The 21,481-nt window shown below is 37.9% G+C and overlaps 3 protein-coding genes across 10 annotated transcripts in view; 2 read left to right on the top strand and 1 right to left on the bottom strand.

Annotated features, from left to right (window-relative positions):
* LOC110837096 (uncharacterized) overlaps positions 1 to 21,481 on the bottom strand; it is an 88,852-nt gene that overhangs the window by 23,745 nt on the left and 43,626 nt on the right. The window contains exon 1 of one of the 2 annotated variants that reach the window (XM_022078922.2): positions 9,202 to 9,343. The exons of the other annotated variant lie outside the window; for it this stretch is intronic. The gene's annotated coding sequence lies outside the window, so the exon portion shown is untranslated. Of the gene's footprint in view, positions 1 to 9,201; positions 9,344 to 21,481 lie in introns of those variants that run through there. 2 annotated transcript variants of the gene reach the window in all.
* LOC110837099 (uncharacterized) lies at positions 1,062 to 13,023 on the top strand. 2 transcript variants are annotated; one of them, XM_087349964.1, is made up of 6 exons: positions 1,062 to 1,169; positions 6,712 to 7,017; positions 8,391 to 8,741; positions 9,229 to 9,373; positions 11,530 to 11,721; positions 12,727 to 13,023. In XM_087349964.1, exons 2-6 carry the CDS (start codon positions 6,787 to 6,789, stop codon positions 12,834 to 12,836), a joined length of 1,029 nt encoding a protein of 342 aa, XP_087206090.1. In that variant the 5' UTR covers positions 1,062 to 1,169; positions 6,712 to 6,786; the 3' UTR covers positions 12,837 to 13,023. The 2 variants fall into 2 exon arrangements, with proteins under 2 accessions (XP_087206090.1, XP_087206091.1); XM_087349965.1 differs by lacking the exon at positions 1,062 to 1,169 and adding an exon at positions 4,833 to 4,936.
* The window catches only part of LOC110837078 (uncharacterized), a 47,277-nt gene continuing 39,948 nt past the window's right edge, over positions 14,153 to 21,481 (top strand). For 2 of the 6 annotated variants that reach the window (XM_087349952.1, XM_087349957.1), the window contains exons 1-2: positions 14,153 to 14,409; positions 16,702 to 17,141. In XM_087349952.1, coding sequence (XP_087206078.1) covers positions 17,028 to 17,141 — 114 coding nt within the window. In that variant the 5' untranslated portion in view covers positions 14,153 to 14,409; positions 16,702 to 17,027. The remainder of the gene's footprint in view (positions 14,410 to 16,701; positions 17,142 to 21,481) is intronic. The other 4 variants (XM_087349956.1, XM_087349955.1, XM_087349954.1 and 1 more) reach the window with 4 other exon arrangements.

The raw sequence follows: 21,481 nt of genomic DNA, 5'->3' as shown, positions 1-21,481 counted from the left end.
ACGTGTTAATTTCATCGTGTTGCAGAATGATGCACGTTTTCTGCGCGGAAGGCCTAAACATGCCTAGATTTGTCTCCTCACCATTTTGGCAGTTCAAAAGCTATTAATTACAAACCAAATTCAGAACAGCTGGATGGGTTTTCATAAAATCTGGGACAGAGTATTTTCACTAAAATTTGTCGATTAATTCAAATTTTGGTTGAAATCTGACAAAAAAAATATCCGACACTTTACGTAAATACTTAAATGCATCCAGAGAGAAAGTCGATACATATTTATCGGAGCCAAAAATATTTCAAATAAAGACTGTATAATGAAATGTGCTCCGTATTCATTTTTTCTCAACTTTAAGGTTTTAGAGATATCGGTAGAAAACACTGGATTGATTCTGATTAAAGTAAATATTAAAAAATTCTCCTCTGACACGCATCACAAACTGAATCTGGAGGCAAACACTCTGAAAACGCGCCAGGATTTTGTCACGCTGTACGTATATTTTCTAAATTGTTAATTTATAAATCAATAAACTGACAGAACAATAACCGAGATTTCACCTTCATTATTCTTTTCAAAGAAATATTTTGAAATTTCGCGAAGGTGGGCACATATAAAAAATTTTGCATTTTGACGTAAATTCAGGTACTGGGGTTTCTATAAATTCCTGCGATTTTAACGTGACTGTACCTGCAACGAGGTTTGAGGAGGTTAGGATCGTCAAAGTACGATAAGAAAATTCTAAGAACGTGTATCACGTGTTGCAACACCGCGTACGAATTAAGTAACAATTACATTTTTGTGTGTTTTGAAAGCTGTGTAAGATGGGTTCAGTCTGTGGGAAGATATATTTAACAATTTTTTAACTACACAATATTTCTATTACCTAGGGTCAGGCCCCCAAGTAAAAATAGTGTAGTGGATCTTGTGTGTATATCCCAGTCTCCGCTAAGCCCATCGCTTCAATTAGAATCAGAAATTGAGATAGTTACACATTAATTACGATAGGCGGAGCTGCAAACGTGATATGTGACGTCATATTTGCGACACGATTATCCCTTTGACATTCTAGTCGTGTGGCATCAGAGATAATAAAGACCAATGCCGTGGGAAGTGGCTGGCAAACCCCATTCACCTCGAGACATCGAAGTGCAACAGATCGACTTTGCAGTAGTGTAAGTAATATCACTGTTCTTTATTTTTATACATAGAGTTTTAATTTTGTGATTTTGGAAAACTTTTATTCTATTATTTCCACTACGGAATTTTCACAATGTAATTTTTAATGTTTACACTAAAACTTGTATGTGCAAGGTTTAATTTTTGCCGAGGCCTCAACACACGATAAGAAATATACACCAATGCAATACAAAATGAGACGAGGCCGGAACGAAGCAACTTTACTATAACTGCAGAATTTGTTAGATTTACTATATGAAGACTATTATCATCTAACTTTCAAAAGTATTAAATAGCATTCATTTTATATGGCTGTGGTTAGGTTATGTCTGGACGACCAAAATTAGCAAGAATTAAGAACAAAAGTTGCAAGGAAATTGTTTTGAACTAACAGAGTTGTACTAATCGGTGAATAGAAAGTACTAGAAATGGTGGTGAAAGTTTACAGACGTTTCGGAGGTACTTGCTATCACCATCATCAGGGCTGACTCATCGCCCCTGATGACGGAGGTAGGAAGTACGTGTGAAAATGTGAAATTATACCAGATTACACTTGCAACAGCCCAGAAGACAGCCATATTTATAATCGTCGTCGTGAGAACTTAAAATCACATGTAGAAGTAAGATTACACAATGATAAAATACCAACGTGACCTCTCGTATAACGTTCCTCGTTACTAGTGTTTATATGGCCGAACGTCGTGGTTGGCACTCCTGCTTCGTAACCGAGATGTCACGAGTTCAAATATAGGCCTGAAAACCGGATATCCTGAGCTTTTCGAAATAGTACATTAAATTAGGCCGCGACTACGTCCATCCATGTGGTGTCTGCATTTCGAAAAATACGCGCTTCAAGGTCAAAGCTGTGAAGATCGCAGGTCATAAACCCGAAATCTGTCCTGGGCTCTGGACCCGGTGAATTTGTTGGCTTTGGGAATATTTTTTTCCTCTGATGTTCAACTTTTCGCATCGTGTGATCAGGGTTTCGGGCAATAATGGTTTATGTGAAATGTGAAATTTTTTTTTGAGTTTTCCGCAAGATTTATTTTAAAGACTGACTGTTCATAGCTTGTAATTGACAATTTCCGCTATTCTTACAGAAGGAAGGTTTTATAGGATGATATAGTTGCGTCATATTGTGAAATTATGTATTTAATTAATTATTCGGTTCTTGTCCGTCTAATCACAATTAAAATTTAAAATTTACAATTAAGATAATTAAAATATCATTTTATGTTCCTCATCGAACAATCGATTTACAATCGGAACATCTTTTTACAACATGTTTCGGTTTCTATATAAACCATCTTCAGGTGTAAAAGTTAAAATTATAAAACTTAAAACTTAATCAATTAATCTGGAAGATGAACATCACCAAAAAGTTTGCATATCAGAAATTGTAATTAAGTTTTACGTTTTATAATTTTAACTTTTACACCTGAAGATGGTTTATATAGAAACCGAAACATGTTGTAAAAAGATGTTCCGATTGTAAATCGATTGTTCGATGAGGAACATAAAATGATATTTTAATTATCTTAATTGTAAATTTTAAATTTGAATTGTGATTAGACGGACAAGAACCGAATAATTAAGGTTTTATAGGTTTGTAGGAGTGCACAGACAGACAGACAGACATTCTGAGCATAACAGTGCTATTAACTTAAGTGCATTGCGGTTGTGACCATCAGACTGTCTTAATAATCTTTAAACCTGGGTCAACGGATATCAAGCTAATCTTATCTTGAACAAATTCGTGGTCCACGTGTGAGTCTCCCAAGACTTGCAACATTTAGCGAGAACTGAAATCTCTTTTCGTTATTTTCATATAATTTTTACAGATCTATTGTTTCCTGCAGTTTTAAGAGCACCGGGCCTATTATGTTGAAATTTTCACTGAACTGAAGTATTCGCTCACGTGTTCGTGAAATTCTCGGGATTTTATAAAATCAAGAAATTTTATTACCGTCTTCACAGGAGCCCACCAAAGGACCCTGGAATCAGTCCACATATTCACACCTCACTTCAAAAAATCGATTTTAATATCATCCTCCCAAATACATCTAATTTTCCAAATTTGTCTCATCTCTTCGACTAAAATTTTGTATGCATTTCTCGTATCAGTCATGCATGCTACACGCCCGACTAACGCCATCATTCTTTATTTTATCACCCACGCAGATATAAATTATGATATTTCTCATAATGTACTTTTCTCTGTCCAAATATTACTTCTCGCTTAACATCCATAAATTTTTAAAAAAATAATAATAAAAAATAAAAATCAAGATGGCTCTCTTTTTGGTTGATACGCCGTGTAGCCTGGTAGAAACTTACCGACGTTTCAGAAGTGTTTACTGCCTCCATCATCAGGGCTTGATGAGTAAACTCTACAACGCATAAGACAGCCATCTTTGTACTCAGAGCCTTCAGACGCTAAAATCCGAAATCAAATTTTTTTTATCTTGATAGAGAATGAAAATTATGAAACTGCCCGTTCTAGAAAGAAGTTTATGCGTGATACGATCAATGGATCAAAGGTTTTTGTAGCAAAGTAATGAATGTTTCTGAAACCCAGTGGCGTATAAATTCAAAAAGATAACCACTTCAGAAAGTCAAGTTACAACTTAGACCGATTCTCGCTTGTTTTTCCCTGTAAACTCATTTTTTGACGTAAATACGAGGTGCGATCGGAAAGTTTCAAGACTGTCAACAGAGGGCAAACCGGATGTAGTACGAGTTTCTGCCGCTAGGGGGTGCGGCCTACATTCATAGTGAATCAGTGTGCCAGCCGGCATCATCGAATTAGCATTTGTTTCTTAGTTACGGGCGTTTTGGTAGTGCATTACACCGACCCTCCTGCGATTTCGGAATGGCGTGTGCATCAAATTTTGCCAAAGACTCGCCAAAACGGCTACGGAAACCTATGAAATGCTAAAGCAAGCATTTGGGGAGTCCGCAAACTTTTGTGTGGCATTCACGTTTTAAAAATGGCCGAACCTCTGTCGATGATGACGAGCGTTCTGGACGACCATCTTCGAGCACAACGCCCGAAAATGTCACGAAGATCGACGTCGTACCATCAACGACTTGTGCGACATTGTTGGGATAGGCTATGGGACCTGTCAGCTGATTCTAAAGGAAGAACTCCACATGCGACGCATCCTGTCTGAGGACCAGAAGCAGAATCGACTTGACTTCTCGTTTGTCAGGAGCTCAAAGATCTTGCAAGAACCGACCCCAACTTCCTTTCTAAGCTCCGTGTGACTTCTTCCTCTTCCCAAAGATGAAAATTCAGCTAAAGGGAAGGAGATTTGAGACGATAGAAGAGATTCAGGCAGAATCGCAGATGGTGCTTGACAGGCTGACAAAGAAAGATTTCCAGGGATGCTTCCAGGCTTGGCAGCGGCGCTGGGATCGTTGTGTTCACTCCCAGGGGAACTACTTCGAGGGTGATGGATGAATTTAATACCTGAGATAAATGTACGGGTTTTTATACGCGCAGTCTTGAAACTTTCCGATCGCACCTCGTACGTCTATATGGAAGGGTCAGTGTCATTCCACAAAAAAGTATAAGGAAAATGTGTTACGATGGTTACCTACGAAACGTCATCTGTTTACTCGGCATTGTTGTGTTACATTACTGCCGTCAACAATCCGCTTTCGTTATTGCGAAAAGAGCTGAGCTGTGATTCGCTTGTAGAAGAAGTGCGTCGTAGAGTAGATAATTTTGTGCTGGTAAAAACGTTTTACAATATCACAGGTACTTATCTTATATAAAATTATTAAGAAATCTATTATTGCGTTAGTTTATTGCGTCTTACTATGTACAAGATAAAAGACTCCATAACGCAGAATGTATGAGACAGTACAGAAAACGTTGAAAAATAGAATATAATGACCTTAAAGTTCCCAAAAAATACCAAAAACTAATACTGAACTTACCTAGGAAACGTCATCTGTTTACTCGGCATTGTTGTTACCCATAAAACATTACATTCAGCTACCACAGAGCCATCTTAAGCGTAACTAATTCAAGTTGATTAAGCAATGTCTTAATCAAACTTTACTCAATTGTAAAACATGTATAAAGGAAATATTTAGAATAAAGCCAATATATAAACTTCCTTTCCGTATAGACGTATTTACGTCAAATTCTCCGGAACCCTGGTTCCACTGTCAATTTTTATCTAACTTTGATAATTTAAAACGTGTCCTGTCGCTTCTAAATCCAGCCTTTCAGAACGGCGAAAAGATTAAACTATATTAGACGATCATAATTAAATAATTAATCCTTTTTATCGCTTCAAGGGCTCTCAAACTCGCAGTTTCGAGGCTACTTCCTGCGTAAATTAACCACGAAATCAGCCGAGTTTCGAGTGCGCGTACCTTATAGGCAGGCAGGCCGATTATCCGCGGTAAATTGGGGAAACAGGGGCCCGGATATTTGAAAAACACGGTTAATGCAAATAATATATTCTATTAGTCTTATCTTGTGCATATTTGTACACAAAAAAAATGTATTCACACTGAAAAACATATAAAAATACTAAACATTACTTCTTAAAGTCGTTTTATTAGAAAGTCATTGTCTGACTTCTCAGTCGGCCTATTATGGTGTGTTCTTATGAACCAATGAATTTTTAAAAGGTCAACATAATCAACGTTATCCCAATTTAATCAAGAAACGTTGTATTAGACAATGCATTTATAAGTTGATATTTCAGTTTCCCACAGCATCGACATTTATAAGTTCTGCAGGTCTCGATTCATGATTCGATTAATCGATAGCAGACGCCATAAATTATTTCCACAACATTGAAGGCTTGTTTAGTACGCGCAATCATAAATACAAACTGCGATAATAAAACAGAACAATTTGTATTATAATTTATGAGATGATAATGTTGCATCATGTTGTGATGATTATAATTGTTTAATTTTGACCGTCTAATCACAATAAAATAATTTATTAAATATTAAAATATTATTATTACAATCAACATTTAATATTTAAAATATTTAATATAATATTGAAATATTATTATTACAATCAACATTTAATATATTTAATATATATATTTTAAATATTAAATGTTGATTGTAATAGTAATATTTTAATATTTTAATATTAATAATATATATATTAAATATTTTAAATATTAAATGTTGATTGTAATAATAATATTTTAATATTAATAATATTTTAAATATTAAATGTTGATTGTAATAATAATATTTTAATATTTAATAAATTATTTTATTGTGATTAGACGGTTATAATTAAACAATTATAATTTATATTGATTCAGTCTATTTTAAAAACTATTTACTTCTAATAATCAATCAAAAGAATAAAACAATTGACTCTCATGATTGTTAATAAATACGTAAATATAGAATGAATTGGTCGGACGTAACAAGAGAATTGCAAATATTTGAAGAACATTGAAAACATAAAATTATTTCATAGTTTTGCGTGGCAAAGTGTCATTCTACCAGTGAACATAATGGTTTAACTTTCATGTTTCCCTCCAGGAATAAGCGTGGCTTTCATCCATTGGTATTTGCAGGCAGTAAAGCAAATTTCACGTCCGACACCGAACATCCGACATGGCTGTCAGCGCAATTACGTCATTAAAGAACTTAATTGGCTACAAGGGCAGTGAGAGGAAAGGCTCTGAAACGAACGTTAAGAGAGACTCCTCCACGGATCCTCTACCTACAGTGGGGTTCCGAGTGGGGTACAAAAGGGGCACAACCAAGCTCCAAGTGCGAGTCATAGGCGCCAGACACCTGCCTTCTAAGGTGGGGGGTGCACCAGCTATTGGGTACATCGTTAAGGTAAGAGGTGCTTAAAATGATGTCCTTGTGTGTCATTTGGAAAAGGTTGAGATTTATCACGTAGTCGGCCTGGCTTCTGACGATCTCGAGAAGCTTCCATATTTACACAGACACACACACAACTTAATCCGGTGTTGAATAATTTTAGCGACATTTTATGTTAGTGTTTGGTGGTGAGTCATGCAGCTCCTGCCGGAAGCCGGGGATGAGAGTGTTGCGTGTAACCATGCCAGTAGAACGATGGAATTGGCAGAATTTCAGCCTTGCTAGACGCTCAGAAACTCTCGCTTGGGTTTCACTAGCCCGTTCTCCGACAGCACTAATATAAGTGCTGAGCCCGTCTGCACTTATCGTGTTCTCAGAACGTTTTAAAACGTTTAAAAGTGTGAACAGGATCCTTCCATCCTTTTCTCGGACTGGGACCTGTTCATATACGTTCTTGGCAGATGATCCAGAAGTGGTTTGCCATTGCCTTCTTCTGTGTGTGAATGGAGTAATTGTTGGGATGCCACGGAGGAAAACTCCGTGTTGCCTAGACCACGGCCTTGCCCAACACAAGTTATAAATTCGGGCACCGCCGGGAATCGAACCCGAGACCCCCAGGATTACAAGGACAGCGTTCTAACCGCTAGACCGCCGTGTAGCATTCATTTGTCTGGAAAGCACAGAATCACGAAAGATCAGTCTATCACAAGCGAAAGACTATTTCTTTTTAAACTCCATTGATAATCCAGTGTTACCGCGTACCAGCCAGCGTGATAAGCAGCAGTGTTACATTTTTCGTGAACTGATAAGAACCTTAGGTAAGCTGTTATCAAAAATCGATTCAATGCCAAAACTGTAAGTCGTCGTTAATCTGGGTATCAACGCCATGTGGACTTGTACTATCGCGTAGGAGAAAAATTCAGCTTATATCTTCATGGATGAAGATGGAGGCAGCATGTTCATCGGAATCACGTATACACATGCAACGTATCTACTTCACACCGTTTAATAACTAAACATTTTTGTCTTTTATTATAATAATGGTACCGGAAACATATAGGTTATGTCTGACAAGACTTTGTATTTAATTTAATACGAAATGATAATACATATCTGTTTACTGATGGATTATCATTGTGAGACCAACTCTTGATTGTTAACACCTAAATAATCTCGTTTTGGGTTGTAGTCGTATTTTTCGATTAAGTGGAAAATTTATTTGAAATCATATATCATAAATTTGGTTCATATATTAATATTTTCAAGTTTACGTTGATTTAAATGGGCTATTATTCCTTATTTCCACGTCTCTATAATGGAATTTAAGCTACTGCGAGAAATTTACAAGTCTTTATTTAAAGAGTGTGATTTTTTTTACTTTCTTTCAGGTAAAATTGTTTCCCGGAAGTGACAAATTTGAAACGGAATCAAAACCAGAGTCGTGGCCAATCTACAATCAAAATTTCAGCTTCGAAATTGCTAACTCTCCAGTCACTAGCACGAACAAAGAGCTCGACGAAATACTCCGAGCAAGCAATTTTCTAGTCTTTACAATTTACGCTTTAGACGCCAAGCAGAAGAGACGAGTGATTGGTGCTGCCACCTGGCCGGTTGATCACAAATTATTTACTCATAAACTGAATACGCTAGATTTCGGCGACAACGAAGAGCTAGAAACTCCAGACATCTGGCGGAGAACAGAAGACATGTCAAGTGGGATTGTTGGAGCAAAGCAAAATGTAAGTTATCAGTAATAAATGTATATTCCAAAAAGGTTCTGACAGTGTATAGGTTTCAATTACTATCATCGGACACCACGCAGGCTTGTTGGTGGTTACCGACGTTTCGGAGGAATACGCTGTACCCATATTTAAGGCCTAAGGTTACAAAATGCCACATATTAATGTACTGAAAGCATTATTACCATAAGAAAAGACATTAGACCATGGATTATTAACTACAAACCACATAGAACCCTCCTACGTGGTTTGTGTATTGAAGAAACTACATTTTGTTAAGAAAATTGTACATAGATCGTTATTTAAAAATTATACAAGTTTAAAAATTAAAAAGAACTATTTTTTTTAAAAAAATATATTCTAAATTAAAAATTATAACGTAATTTTTATGTTGGCGCAATGTTACGTAAGAATTAAAAGACACCTGTTTCGCCGCGTTAATTAAATATTTAAATTTTACCTGCAAGCCGATGGTCCTCTTGTGCAGAGAGAAGACAAGAGCAACCAGCTGGAAGTGACGCTGTGCTACTCCCCCAGAAATTCCGAGGAGGGCGAAACAGAAGAACTTACTCTTGGGGTCACCAAGCTGCGCTGGAGTGTCGAATCTGCCCTGGAGTACGAACGGAAAAACGGTTTGTATCGATATTCATTTGTTACGAAGTTTGAGGTAGGTTAGGTTAGCAGCCCTGCTTCGAATTCAGGAACTTCCGGTTGCAAATCTCGGCCCCGAAGACCGCCTATACTTACAGACCGGCTTTCCGTGGTTTTCGTAAACCCCTCCCTGTAACTGCTAAGATACTGCCTTCAATAAGACTACATCTGATAACTTCCGTATGATTTCTATTAAATATATCGTATTTTTTTTACGTTTTATAGGTTATAAAAGTAAAACAGATGTAAATATTCAGGATGCGTCATTAAATAGAGAATATAAAGACAGAATTCGCTTTAGAAAAAATCAATATTGCGATTTTAAAATTGTTCAGAATATTTATACGAGACATAAAATTGTTTAAGTCTGACGTGGACTTTTTTTATTTACACAAAACACGTAAATGTCAGAATCCTTTTCAATATGTCTCGGACATCTTTTTGCCATCGCCGTGGTAAGGCGCTGATGCAAAGAATTTGTGACATTTGTTTCTCAAGATTTCGCTAATGCGCAGGGTGTTGCTTCTAAAGCAGGATACAATGGACATTTAGAGGTTATCTGAAAAAATAAGACGGCCAATTTACAATGTACCCCGGAAAATACTTTAAACATTCATAATACCCTACATGAATGAACATATTTTAATATAATGGAGAGATACAAACGTACAAAATCAAGAAATAAAAATAAGGTACTTAAAGACCACGCCCATTATTCAGAAATCAGGCCTTCGTCTTATTCGGGGGCAAGATAAGTTAATTATGAAAATATGCAAGGTGTACTGATGACAAGAAATAAACTGAAAGTTTAAAATTTTATGTTCCCTCCAATCTTATTAGGTAAACTCGTAGTTACTAACACAAAATTGTTTATGGTGTCATATACCGTCCACTAACCTCAAAACACATTCTTATAACTGAATAAAATTGATTATATTTGTTATCGTATTAAAAATATTAAGTTGGACTCGATGATTTCTTTTTCGTATTGACATCTGGTTAGAAAATATACGTTCGTGACTTGCAACATTTGTACACTCGCGTCATCTAATGGCAATTTAAGTGAGCCTACAACTACGAATTTTTGTAGGATGTGATGTATGCTATACGGTGAAGAGTGAAATCGGTGATTCATAATTTATATTCGCTAATTTCGTGATCAGCGAACTTCCACACTAAGATATTTCGAGCTGTTATCTGTGTTAATTTTGTCCTCCGTAACAACCACAAGCGATGTTATTAATATACAACTCCACTGCACTTAAAACACCGGAATATTTGTAAGCCTAAAAAACATGTCGCTGTGTTGTACAAATTATCTGTATAGAATAAATTTTATATCGCGGATTTGCAGAAGTGTTACGGTAAGACGAAATCGACGTTTCGGGGACAATCTGGCAGAACCCTGATGATGGGTATAGATGGTACCTGAAACGTCGGTTTCCAAGAAGTCCACCGACCTTGGGTCAACGAAACCTTCACCTGTGATACACGACTTCAGGCTTTTAACAAGTGTACATTACATAAAGAGATTCTTACAAAATTTGTTATGGATTTATTTCCATAGGCGAGTATTTCGAACACATCCTTTTTGACACAGGTGGCTACTCCAAGTTCACACGTCTTATCGTTCTACATTCGGAATTAACCCTTTGAAGCCGAAGATCGTCTGAATATTATTTATGAATTCAGTCCGTACCGCGAAGAAAACACTACACCTCACCATTACGAAAATCAGCTGGTTAACCCTTTGAAGCCGAAGCTCGTCTTCATAATATTTACGAATCCAGACCGTACCGCGAAGAAAACACTTCACTTAACCATTAGAAGTCGAATCAGGTGGTACCACATAAGATTTAACAAAAGAACATCCCGATCAAAGCCTTAATAACGTGACGGGATGCTTGAAATCTTCAGACAGATTAACCACGAATGCGCGCGCATCACTACTGAGAACGTGAGAAATAGAACTGCACTTCCGGCACAAACATTTCTTTCACGTGGGATTTAATGATTATAAAATCATAACTAGGTACTTGGGGGTGTCTTTGCGCTGAGGATCTTATCGTCTGTAAAGCACTCTCCATTTATCGTATTCTTCAGAACATCTGTACTCAAATTCCTCTGAATATTTCAGCTCTCCTGTACGTAAAGTTGAACGTGCTTGATGGTGGCAGAACTATCAAGGCCTGCAAGACGAAACCCTTCGCTCCAAGCATATCAGTGCCTCTGTCGGCAGACAAGAACAACTCCTCACTTACAGTTCACCTACCGTCCAACAGAGAGCACCTTACGTGCCAACTTAGCCTCTGCACTAAACCAAGTTTAGGTGAGTGCATTGAATATTCAACAACAGTCACAGTGAGAGATAACTGTTTGGCCCCGTCGAAGCCAGTTCATTCCAATCAATGCTCGTAATATACTTCCTGAATTAAATTTATTTTCTGCGTTTGCTGAATGAATTGTCAACGTATTTACGTCGACAAGGTTGGTGTACCTGTTCTTTCGCACGAATGACGTCTATTGTAGACGGATTTTGAAAATTCACTACGGATCACCGTGTCTCTACCTTCCAGGTATACCGCACCCCTCCCCAAATTTGAAATTGTATAGTATATTTAATTAGCGGGATATTTACTCAAAACATACGGACCCCTAGGGATCCACGGGCCCCCAGAGGACTTATATTAGAATGTGTTTAGCGCATGCGTGATATTGAGTCGCGTAAATTTACATTTTTATTCAACAGAATATTACATTTCCTGAACATTCTCTCTGAACTTGTAAAGACTTTGTACGATTCTGATTAAATTAATCGAATACTCGTCGAACAGATCCGATTCTGAGCCGTGTGGGGGTCTAGACACGCTGATAGTTGTACAGTTATTTTAAAAGGTTATGTTTTTGACGTTACGTCTAATTTCTGGAGACAAATGAACCTCGTGTGTATTTTCCTGATTACGGTTAGGTTAGCAAATAATTCCACTGTTCACGCGTGAGTTACAATGTAATTTTCGCAGTTACAATCAGGGTGATAAAATTAATAAATATGTTATGTTCGGGGAATGAAGAATGCATACAAAATTTTGTTTGGAAAATCTGAAAAGAACATACAAATTTGGAGAAAAAAAACCGAATATGAGAAGATAATATTAAAATGAACGTAAAATAAATAGGATATAAGTGGATTTATTTGGGTCAAAATAGGGACCGTCGACGGGGTTTTGTGAACACTGTAATGAACTTATGGGTCCCATAAAGAGCGGGGGGGATTTATTGAACACGTGACTCTGATATTAGCTCCTGAAGAAGGAATCCGTGCTTTGTTTTGCAGGAAAGAAGATTGTCTTCGGAAGGGTGGTACTCGCACCGGGGTCTGAACACTGGGACAAGACGTTCCAGATGCCAGCAACAACAATAACACAGTGGCACAGCATTCGCTGAACACTGGGAAACTGATGGCCTGTTCATTCACTAACAAATATCGATGTTGGTAAAACTGGATTCAAATTCAAAAAAAAATTCTTGTTGAATTTCAGAAAATGCTGCCGGCTTAGGATTGGATTCGTCTGCTTTATATCTAATGGCACGAAACGTACTGTAAATAAAACAAATGACAACATCTTTCAAATCAGTCTTTTCTTGATATAAACCCAGTTTCTTACTATTACGTCTGAATTCTCACAAAACCGATTATTTTATTCAGAATTTCTGACATGCAAGTGCGAAGATTGTTTCTGATTGTAGTGGTCTCCGACTTAAGACACGTAAAGGGGACCAGTCAACCTTAACACATTCTCCTGATGATGGAGGAGGAGATTGTCTCCGAAACATTCGGCTTTTGTCCAAACCTACAAGGGTTGTTACCCAAAAATATTTTAGTCTCAATGAAAGCTACAAGTGAAGATATCCGTCTTCTGGGTTGTTGCGCTGTGTAGTCTGGTCTATGTTAACCAACGTTTCAGAGGTCATACTGCCTCCGTCATCGCCCTGATGACGGAGGCAGTATGACCTCTGAAACGTTGGTTAACATCGACCAGACTACACAGCGCAACAACCCAGAAGACAGAAATCTTCATACTCATCGCCCTGATGATGGAGGCAGTATGACCTCTGAAACGTTGGTTAACATAGACCAGACTACACAGCGCAACAACCCAGAAGACGGATATCTTCATACTCACCGCTGTGAGAACCTCAAGTCTTACAAAGCTACAAGTATTAACTCTTGATTAGTTGGTAAAGTATTATTTTTTAAATCACTGCTTGATGTTATAATCGTTGTCATGGCAACGTTATTGAATTTTGGGCCCTGTGGGACAATTTTTTTTTTTTGGTTGTGTGATTACTGCCTTAGATTTTACTAATCTCTGTGAGTAATTTGCTACTAATAAAATATAAACGAAATATGATTGAATTTTTTTAATATTATAATTACCACAACTGAGGAAAATCATGTGGAAAATGCTGTTCAGCTGGACAGGCGATTAAGGGAGAGCTCACTGCGCATGATTCTAATTCAGTTAATAAATATCAATGACATTGAATTGAGGTGAGTGGCCAGCTTTATTACGTGGCAGATCTATTTTTGGACAAACATCAAAACAGTTCTTCTCATAATTACAAATTTTTTCTCTCCTGTCCAGTTAAGGCATATTCTTTTCCGACGAACAATGGACGGCTATTCCTTCCTTTCCCCCGCCCCCCCTCAAGTCAGTCACTTCTCCGCTGTTCTCCTCATCTACCTACAAGCAGTCGTGTTCTGGTTGTCACGAGGCGAGGTTAGTGTGTGGCTTTGCTGTGCGTCGAAAGGTAGTTGGTTGGCTGTGCTCAGACCACGCAGTTCTGTTATGACGATTACGTCAATTGTAGCCACAGAGATTCGAAATTTGGCGGTAACAGTGAGTGATGTGAGTGAACGTGCCCCTGCTGGAGTCAGGAATTACTGTGCAGTGGAGTGATTTTGTTTAATCGCTTGAATTGTGTCGTGTCTTTGCAACGCCACAAAGAAAATGTGGTAAGGAAATGAATATTTGTAGGTTAAAGGGGAAGTGTGCTAGAGATTATGTTAAACCAAGGTGACAAACAGCGAGGTTAACTCGGCGACGAAGACCCACTAAGTTCACATGTTGAAGTTTCCAGTAGATTGTCGATTGTTTGACACCATCTTTTTTACAAGGAGAGGATAATTTATACTTTGTAACAATGTCATATAATTTCGTCCCAACAGATATTTGAGAAATGTTTTGCCGGTTTAATAGATTTTGCATAGAACATGAAATCTCTTGAACAATTGAACTTTAAGGTTATAGGTGGGGTAGGCAGGCGAATATAGAAGCCATTAACTTTACAGACAGTCGTACCGATAGATCGATTAGTGAGTGAGTAGGCTCCTAAATCGACTCGCTTTAGTGATCGTTCGAGGGTATAAAATAGAAACCTATCTCATGAAATTGAATCCTCCTAAAATATTAGTTGAATTTTCTTACATTTTTTTTGTAAATTTGTATTTGTAACTTTTATCCAGTGATACAGTATTTAATTTCTTGTCGAAATTATTGTCATGAATTCTTGAAACGTTTTCCAAAAACAATTTTCATCTATAAATATTTATAATTATCGCAGTGTTTTACAGTTTTCTGTTCAAGAACACAAAAATTGTGCATTATTTTCTCAATTTGTTAAATTAAATGTCAGATTCCGTGCTTCATAATCATTTTGTAATTTCTTTGTCATATATTCTAGGATTTTTATTAAAATGTATTATTACAAATTGATCGTCTGCAAAATTGAGGTAATACAGGCGTCTGCCCCCCCCCCCCCAATACCCACATCGTTTTCGCCATAGATTCTTTTCCAATTCTTATGTATAGTTTCTAAATATATTTTATATACATCCGTGGCGTCAGAATTTGTGTCCATAAATCCTGTTGATAATTTAGTGCCTACTTCAACATAAAGTGGAATTTTCGTATGAGTTGTCTGTTATTTCAATAATTCATGACGTATGTGATAGTATTTTCATGGTTTTTAGTGGTACATCCTGTATTTAAGAGTCTATAATTTAAATGTTGGTGGTATCGACTTCTAATCCTGACAAAACGACCTGACAAGGCTTCTCACTGGTTTTTCCTCAGCACCTCCAGGTTAATTCCGATATGTTACAGCGAAACAGAGTGCTGTAGATTTTGATCCAGATACATTCATATTCGTAGACGAGGTGTTTTCAGTCAGTAGCCGAGCTAAAAAGGGAAATGTTTGCAACCATAGAGTTCAGAATCCTCTGTTTTCCGTCTTACCTGCTGTTTTATATGAATGTAAAACCTAATCTCTAGCACTGAGGGAATAATTCAGACTGAGAGTATTTGAGAACAGAGTCCTTGGTACAAAATTGGACCCAGGAGCGTTGAAGTGACGGGCCATAGCTTTTACTCATGAAACGTTATTAAGGTGATCAGATCAAGGAGAATTAGATTGGCTGGGGATACAGAGGGGAAAGGACCACTCGGAAGACCTGAATGATATTAAAATGGATCTTAGGGAAATCAGGTTTGGTGATGTGGATTTATCTGGCTCAGGGATATGGACTGGTGGTGGTCTCTTGTGAACAATGATAATACTTTCGGGGTTTTTTTTATAAAATGAGAGGAATTTCTTGATCATCGATTCTCGACTCAGAGGAATATATACGATTCACATAAGATTAATTAATTATGAGGACAAGTATCATGTTTTGTACTCGTCGTTAATGATTAAATTATGTTCTTTATTTAATCTGTAACCAATAAAAAAATTCATAAAGACGGGGACGTGTGGTGTTCACGTTCGATAACACCGAATGAGAAACACAGGGTTTTTTACTTACCAAAACGTCTGTGCAATATTGATTTGACATAATAAACTATAACTTCATCACAGGATTTTAAAATTCAACACGCACGGTCATTTTCTCGTTGAAATAACTTTCCAGTTGATACAGTGTGGTTAAATAGTGTAGTAATGAACCAGGGAACATTTAAATATAAATAAAAACGAATAAATTATGAGAATTTGTTATTAATAAGTTATGTATGTGTTTATGGTTTGGTAACTCGATTCAATTGCTTCCCTAAACCCAAGAAACAAAGTTATTCTTAAGACGCTAATATTCGCTCAGTTAGACAAGAATTATCCAGTCTTTTACGATACCCGAAGGTGTTAACAGGAGCCCTCGAGTAGTTTCTGTCCTGACCTGGATGAATCCATAACACTTCTTCATATCAGCTTACTTTTTAATCCTCTTTAATATTATCCTCCAATCTATGCTCAGGTATCTCGACTTCATTTCCTTTCGAAATTAGACTAGAAAAAAAATTAACAGTAGTTCACGTGTCAAAAGGACCCCAGGTACTTAAGGAGTGTCGACTCCCTGTTGTGAAGGAAGAATGGTATAATGGATTGCTCGTGAAAAGAATCTTTGTAGTGTAAGGAAACTGGTCCTGACGTTTCGGAATATATTTACGTGAACGAAATTCTTTTTTGAGTTTACCATCAGATGACTCCATGCTGTGATACCAAGAAACTGACTGAAATATTACAGATCTGATCGACGAGAGTGGTACTGGGATAATTTTCAATTGCTTCAAGTGAGAAGAAATGTACCCACAAGGCAGTGCGCGTGTACTGCGATACCTTATTGGTGTAACGCTCGTCGGCCATGTTATCTGCTCGTCAGATTTCACCTTTTCAACTGACGCTGACCTATACACGGTAAGATAAAATAACACTATTAATAACTATCTTAGCCAAAGCATCTGCCATAGATTACACTCAAAGAACTAATCGTAAAATTAACATTTCAGTTTTTATTTTGAGAGGGTTCCAGATATATTTGTCGTAACATACTCAGCTGTAAATGAATTTTCAAAAATTGGTGTTAACTAAATATTTTGTTATTTGATTACTAGTCAAGAATGACGGGAAAATATGCAGTTATAAATGTTATCCTATTATTATTTAGTGTTCTGTGTGACGACAGGTCCATATGAACAGGATCCTTCCATCCTTTTCTCGGACTGGGACCTGTTCATATACGTTCTTGGCAGATGATCCAGAAGTGGTTTGCCATTGCCTTCTTCTGTGTGTGAATGGAGTAATTGTTGGGATGCCACGGAGGAAAACTCCGTGTTGCCTAGACCACGGCCTTGCCCAACACAAGTTATAAATTCGGGCGCCGCCTGGAATCGAACCCGAGACCCCAGGATTACAAGGCCAGCGTTCTAACCGCTAGACCACCTCATCTTATTATTATTTAGTGTTCTGTCTGAGGACAGGTCCATATGAACAGGATCCTTCCATCCTTTTCTCGGACTGGGACCTGTTCATATACGTTCTTGGCAGATGATCCAGAAGTGGTTTGCCATTGCCTTCTTCTGTGTGTGAATGGAGTAATTGTTGGGATGCCACGGAGGAAAACTCCGTGTTGCCTAGACCACGGCCTTGCCCAACACAAGTTATAAATTCGGGCACCGCCGGGAATCGAACCCGAGACCCCCAGGATTACAAGGCCAGCGTTCTAACCGCTAGACCACCGTGGCTATTAATGTTATCCTATAAAACGAAAAATCCCTTTGCAGTGTATTATCACCAACTGTCATATTGATAGAATATATGAGATTTCAAATCACTTAAAAGCAAATGATTATCGACCAGCACATGTTGGTTGTATAGACAGACAATGAAACCAGAGGAAGGGAATGCATCATGATCAAGATGATGATACAGAATGAGAACCTTGACTTTAAGCAATAAAAGTATGTTAAATTTAATATTCTTTTTTGTATTTATGTGGGTGAGTGAAGTTTTATAAGGATTTCGATATGCACACGCAAAATTTTATCACCATCTGTTCATAAACATCGTTTCTGCTGCTGAAAGTCCAGTGTCTCCAACGAGACGACCGCTTTCTATATTAAACATCATGTATTTTCGTGTTTGTAAGTCTACGAATCCTGCAAGCCGCCAATTAGAATTACATTTTTATTATTAAAGTTATAAATTTAATGTCCGTGATCGTGAAGTTGGCAAGAATGTCCAAAGGACACGTAAATACCCGTTCCAAGATACGAACCCAGCATTTGCGTGGATACACTGAGGAGAATCACGAAAACATTAGCATAGCAGGTCTTAATTTCGAGATTCGAACTTTGGACTACCGATTACGAGAGACGCCCGTCTGTGGGTCACGTGAGAAATACGCACAGAATATTGGCTGGAAAACACGAAGGGAAGAGCTTAATCTTAGATACGATGATAATATTAAAACGGATCCTAGATAAATTGGACGGACGGGCTCTTGTGAAGACGGTAGTGAATTTTCGGGTTTTATAAAAGACGGGAAGGTTTTTTGACTAATTGCATAAAAATTTACTTGGATATTATCCATCGTCTAGTAATAAAACGTAAAACGACGTTTCGGAGATGGGGCTCTATCTCCGTCTTCAGGTTCCTACTCAGTTGCGCCCACTAGATAGAGCTAATCCCTATCTCCGTCGAATAAAAATTTCCTTGGATATTATCCATCGTCTAGTAAATATAAAACGTAAAACGACGTTTCGGAGATGGGACTCTATCTCCGTCTTCAGGTTCCTACACAGTTGGGCCCACTAGATAGACCTAATCCCTATCTCCGTCGAATAAAAATTTCCTTGGATATTATCCATCGTCTAGTAAATATAAAACGTAAAACGACGTTTCGGAGATGGGCTAATCCCTATCTCCGGAGATAGGGATTAGCTCTATCTAGTGGGCCCAACTGAGTAGGAACCTGAAGACGGAGATAGAGCCCCATCTCCGAAACGTCGTTTTACGTTTTTTACGTTTTATTACTAGACGATGGATAATATCCAAGTAAATTTTTATTCAATTGACTCTTCACTATCGTCAAGAAGTTTTAGATTTGTTTTTTGACTAGCTGAGTGACTGTTAGCTTGCTCTCAAAGCGTGTGAATGAGATAAAAAGAATGATCAATTCTAAACGATTCTGAAAATGGTATATTACAATAGTATTTAGTGGACTATTGGACTTTGTGCGTAGCCTCGTAGTCGTAGAAGAAAGCGACGTTTCGGAAGATGTATCTGTTTTCGCTCTTGCACACATGAGTTTGTTCGAAAGAGGAAATCTTCACTCGATGACAGAAACATCCTTTTTCCAAAACGAGAAGATGACCAAAGTCCATTTTTCCCCGATAATACCAGTCACAAAGAAAGACTGCCTTAACGGGACACAATAAGGTCATAGGTCATGACAGTATTGCGCCAAAATAGAAATGATTTATTAAAAGTCTATATTAGATTTGTTACAGTATTTTCGAAATTTATAAATTCATCTGCAAGTCTCCTCCTTTTTCAGATATCCCGAACAAACAATGCACAGGATTAACAACCTCATAGTTAATTTATGTGTCTGACTTGGTGGTGATAATAACTCATCAGCTGGTCATTAATCAGGCATAAACTACAGCCACCACACCCAACTGTGATTTGCAGCTGGTATGAACCAGGGACCACGCATTTGCGAGTAGCAGAGATAAACAAAACAAAGACTTGCTATTGGTAGGGGCAGACAATGGCTGCTGGCTGGATTCGACTCGCGTCTCCTAGCTGCCAAATCCGGTTCGTTTCGGGTAAGCGATAAAAGCCTAAACCGATCACCTATCTGGTGATTCTACTCCCACCATACGTCTCAACGGCATGATGAATTTTAGCCCACTAACATTTCTTGCAGACGAAGTGGTCGTGCTGCCATCTACGAGGCGCGTCCTCAAAGTAAGTTTCCCTGGGGCCGTTTACAGAAACAAAACACAATTTCATGGAAATATTTATTGCAACAGATACAGCAAGTGTCCAGCTATTTTTCAACATATTCGCCACCGGAATTGAGACATTGGTCATACCGTGGGACCAACTTTTGAATACCTGCGTCGTAGAAGTCTGCCGCCTGGGATTGGAACCACTGTGTGACAACCATCTCCGCCTCTCTGTCATTCTCAAAATGCTGACGCTGACCGGACAGGAATTTCTTGAGGTGTAGGAAAAGATGGAAATCACTGGGAGCGAGGTCCGGGCTGTAGGGTGAATGATTAAACACCTCCCAGCTGAACTCCTGCAGGAGACTTGCTGTCCGTCGAGCCGTGTGCGGCCTAGCGTTATCACTGACCGCACTTCACAGTCGGTGGGAGCTGGAATAAGAACCTCCATCTTCAACAGCTGCAACGATGCTACTGTGAGAACGCGGGAAGTGCCGTTAGTGCATGAGCCATGCTACGTCATTGCTCTATCACGTACGCACAGTCGCTTCGCGCAATATAAGGTTTGCTAGCTGTGGGACGAGGGGGAAACTTACTTTGAGGACGCGCCTCGTATCAGTGGCCTTACCAACTAACTACAGTTTCGGCCATGCATTGACTCGGAAATGGATGAATGGATTTTCGTCACGCTCCGTGGAGTTACTGTAATGTATGTAGGCCTACAAGCCTACTGTTATTATGCTTCTAGAACGTTAGATGTGATTAATTGATTGGTTATTTAATTAAGAATAATTTTATTCTATCAAACGGTTGAGATGATCAGAATGCAGCTGTTGATATCCGAATTTCTAATCTAAAATTTAGTCTAGCGTTGTACTCGTCTGTTATAATTCTGTGTTTCATGCTCTAAATCCTTAGTTTCAAGGTTGTAAAACCATTGATGGTTATTTGACAGATTATTGTTGCATTGGAAATTAAACTGAATTAATCACAACCAACTTGATAGCGTATAATATATAAAATGACCAATTTAGTATTCGTTATCGGGTATAATAATTATTTTTTTGTAATAAAACGTTATTTACAGAAAATAACACATTAATAGTTCGATTGGAAATTCGAATTTGTGTTGTTCTATAATTTGATTGGCAGATAATTACCGATTGTAATTAATCAACGATGGCGAAATCAATAAAATGGGATCTACCCAGAGGTTATTTTATCAACAGGGTCTCAAGCCACAGGGTATATGACCCTGGCTTATTATTATTATTAAGTGTTCTGTCTTACGACAGGTCCATT

This window comes from Zootermopsis nevadensis, unplaced genomic scaffold, assembly GCF_977971745.1.
Source record: "Zootermopsis nevadensis isolate Lab colony 2312 unplaced genomic scaffold, Znev_1.0 Znev_ptg000016l, whole genome shotgun sequence".
Classification (NCBI taxonomy): domain Eukaryota; kingdom Metazoa; phylum Arthropoda; class Insecta; order Blattodea; family Termopsidae; genus Zootermopsis; species Zootermopsis nevadensis.
The sequence above is the reverse complement of the archived record's forward strand: the minus strand, read 5'-3'. Positions and strand labels throughout refer to the sequence as shown.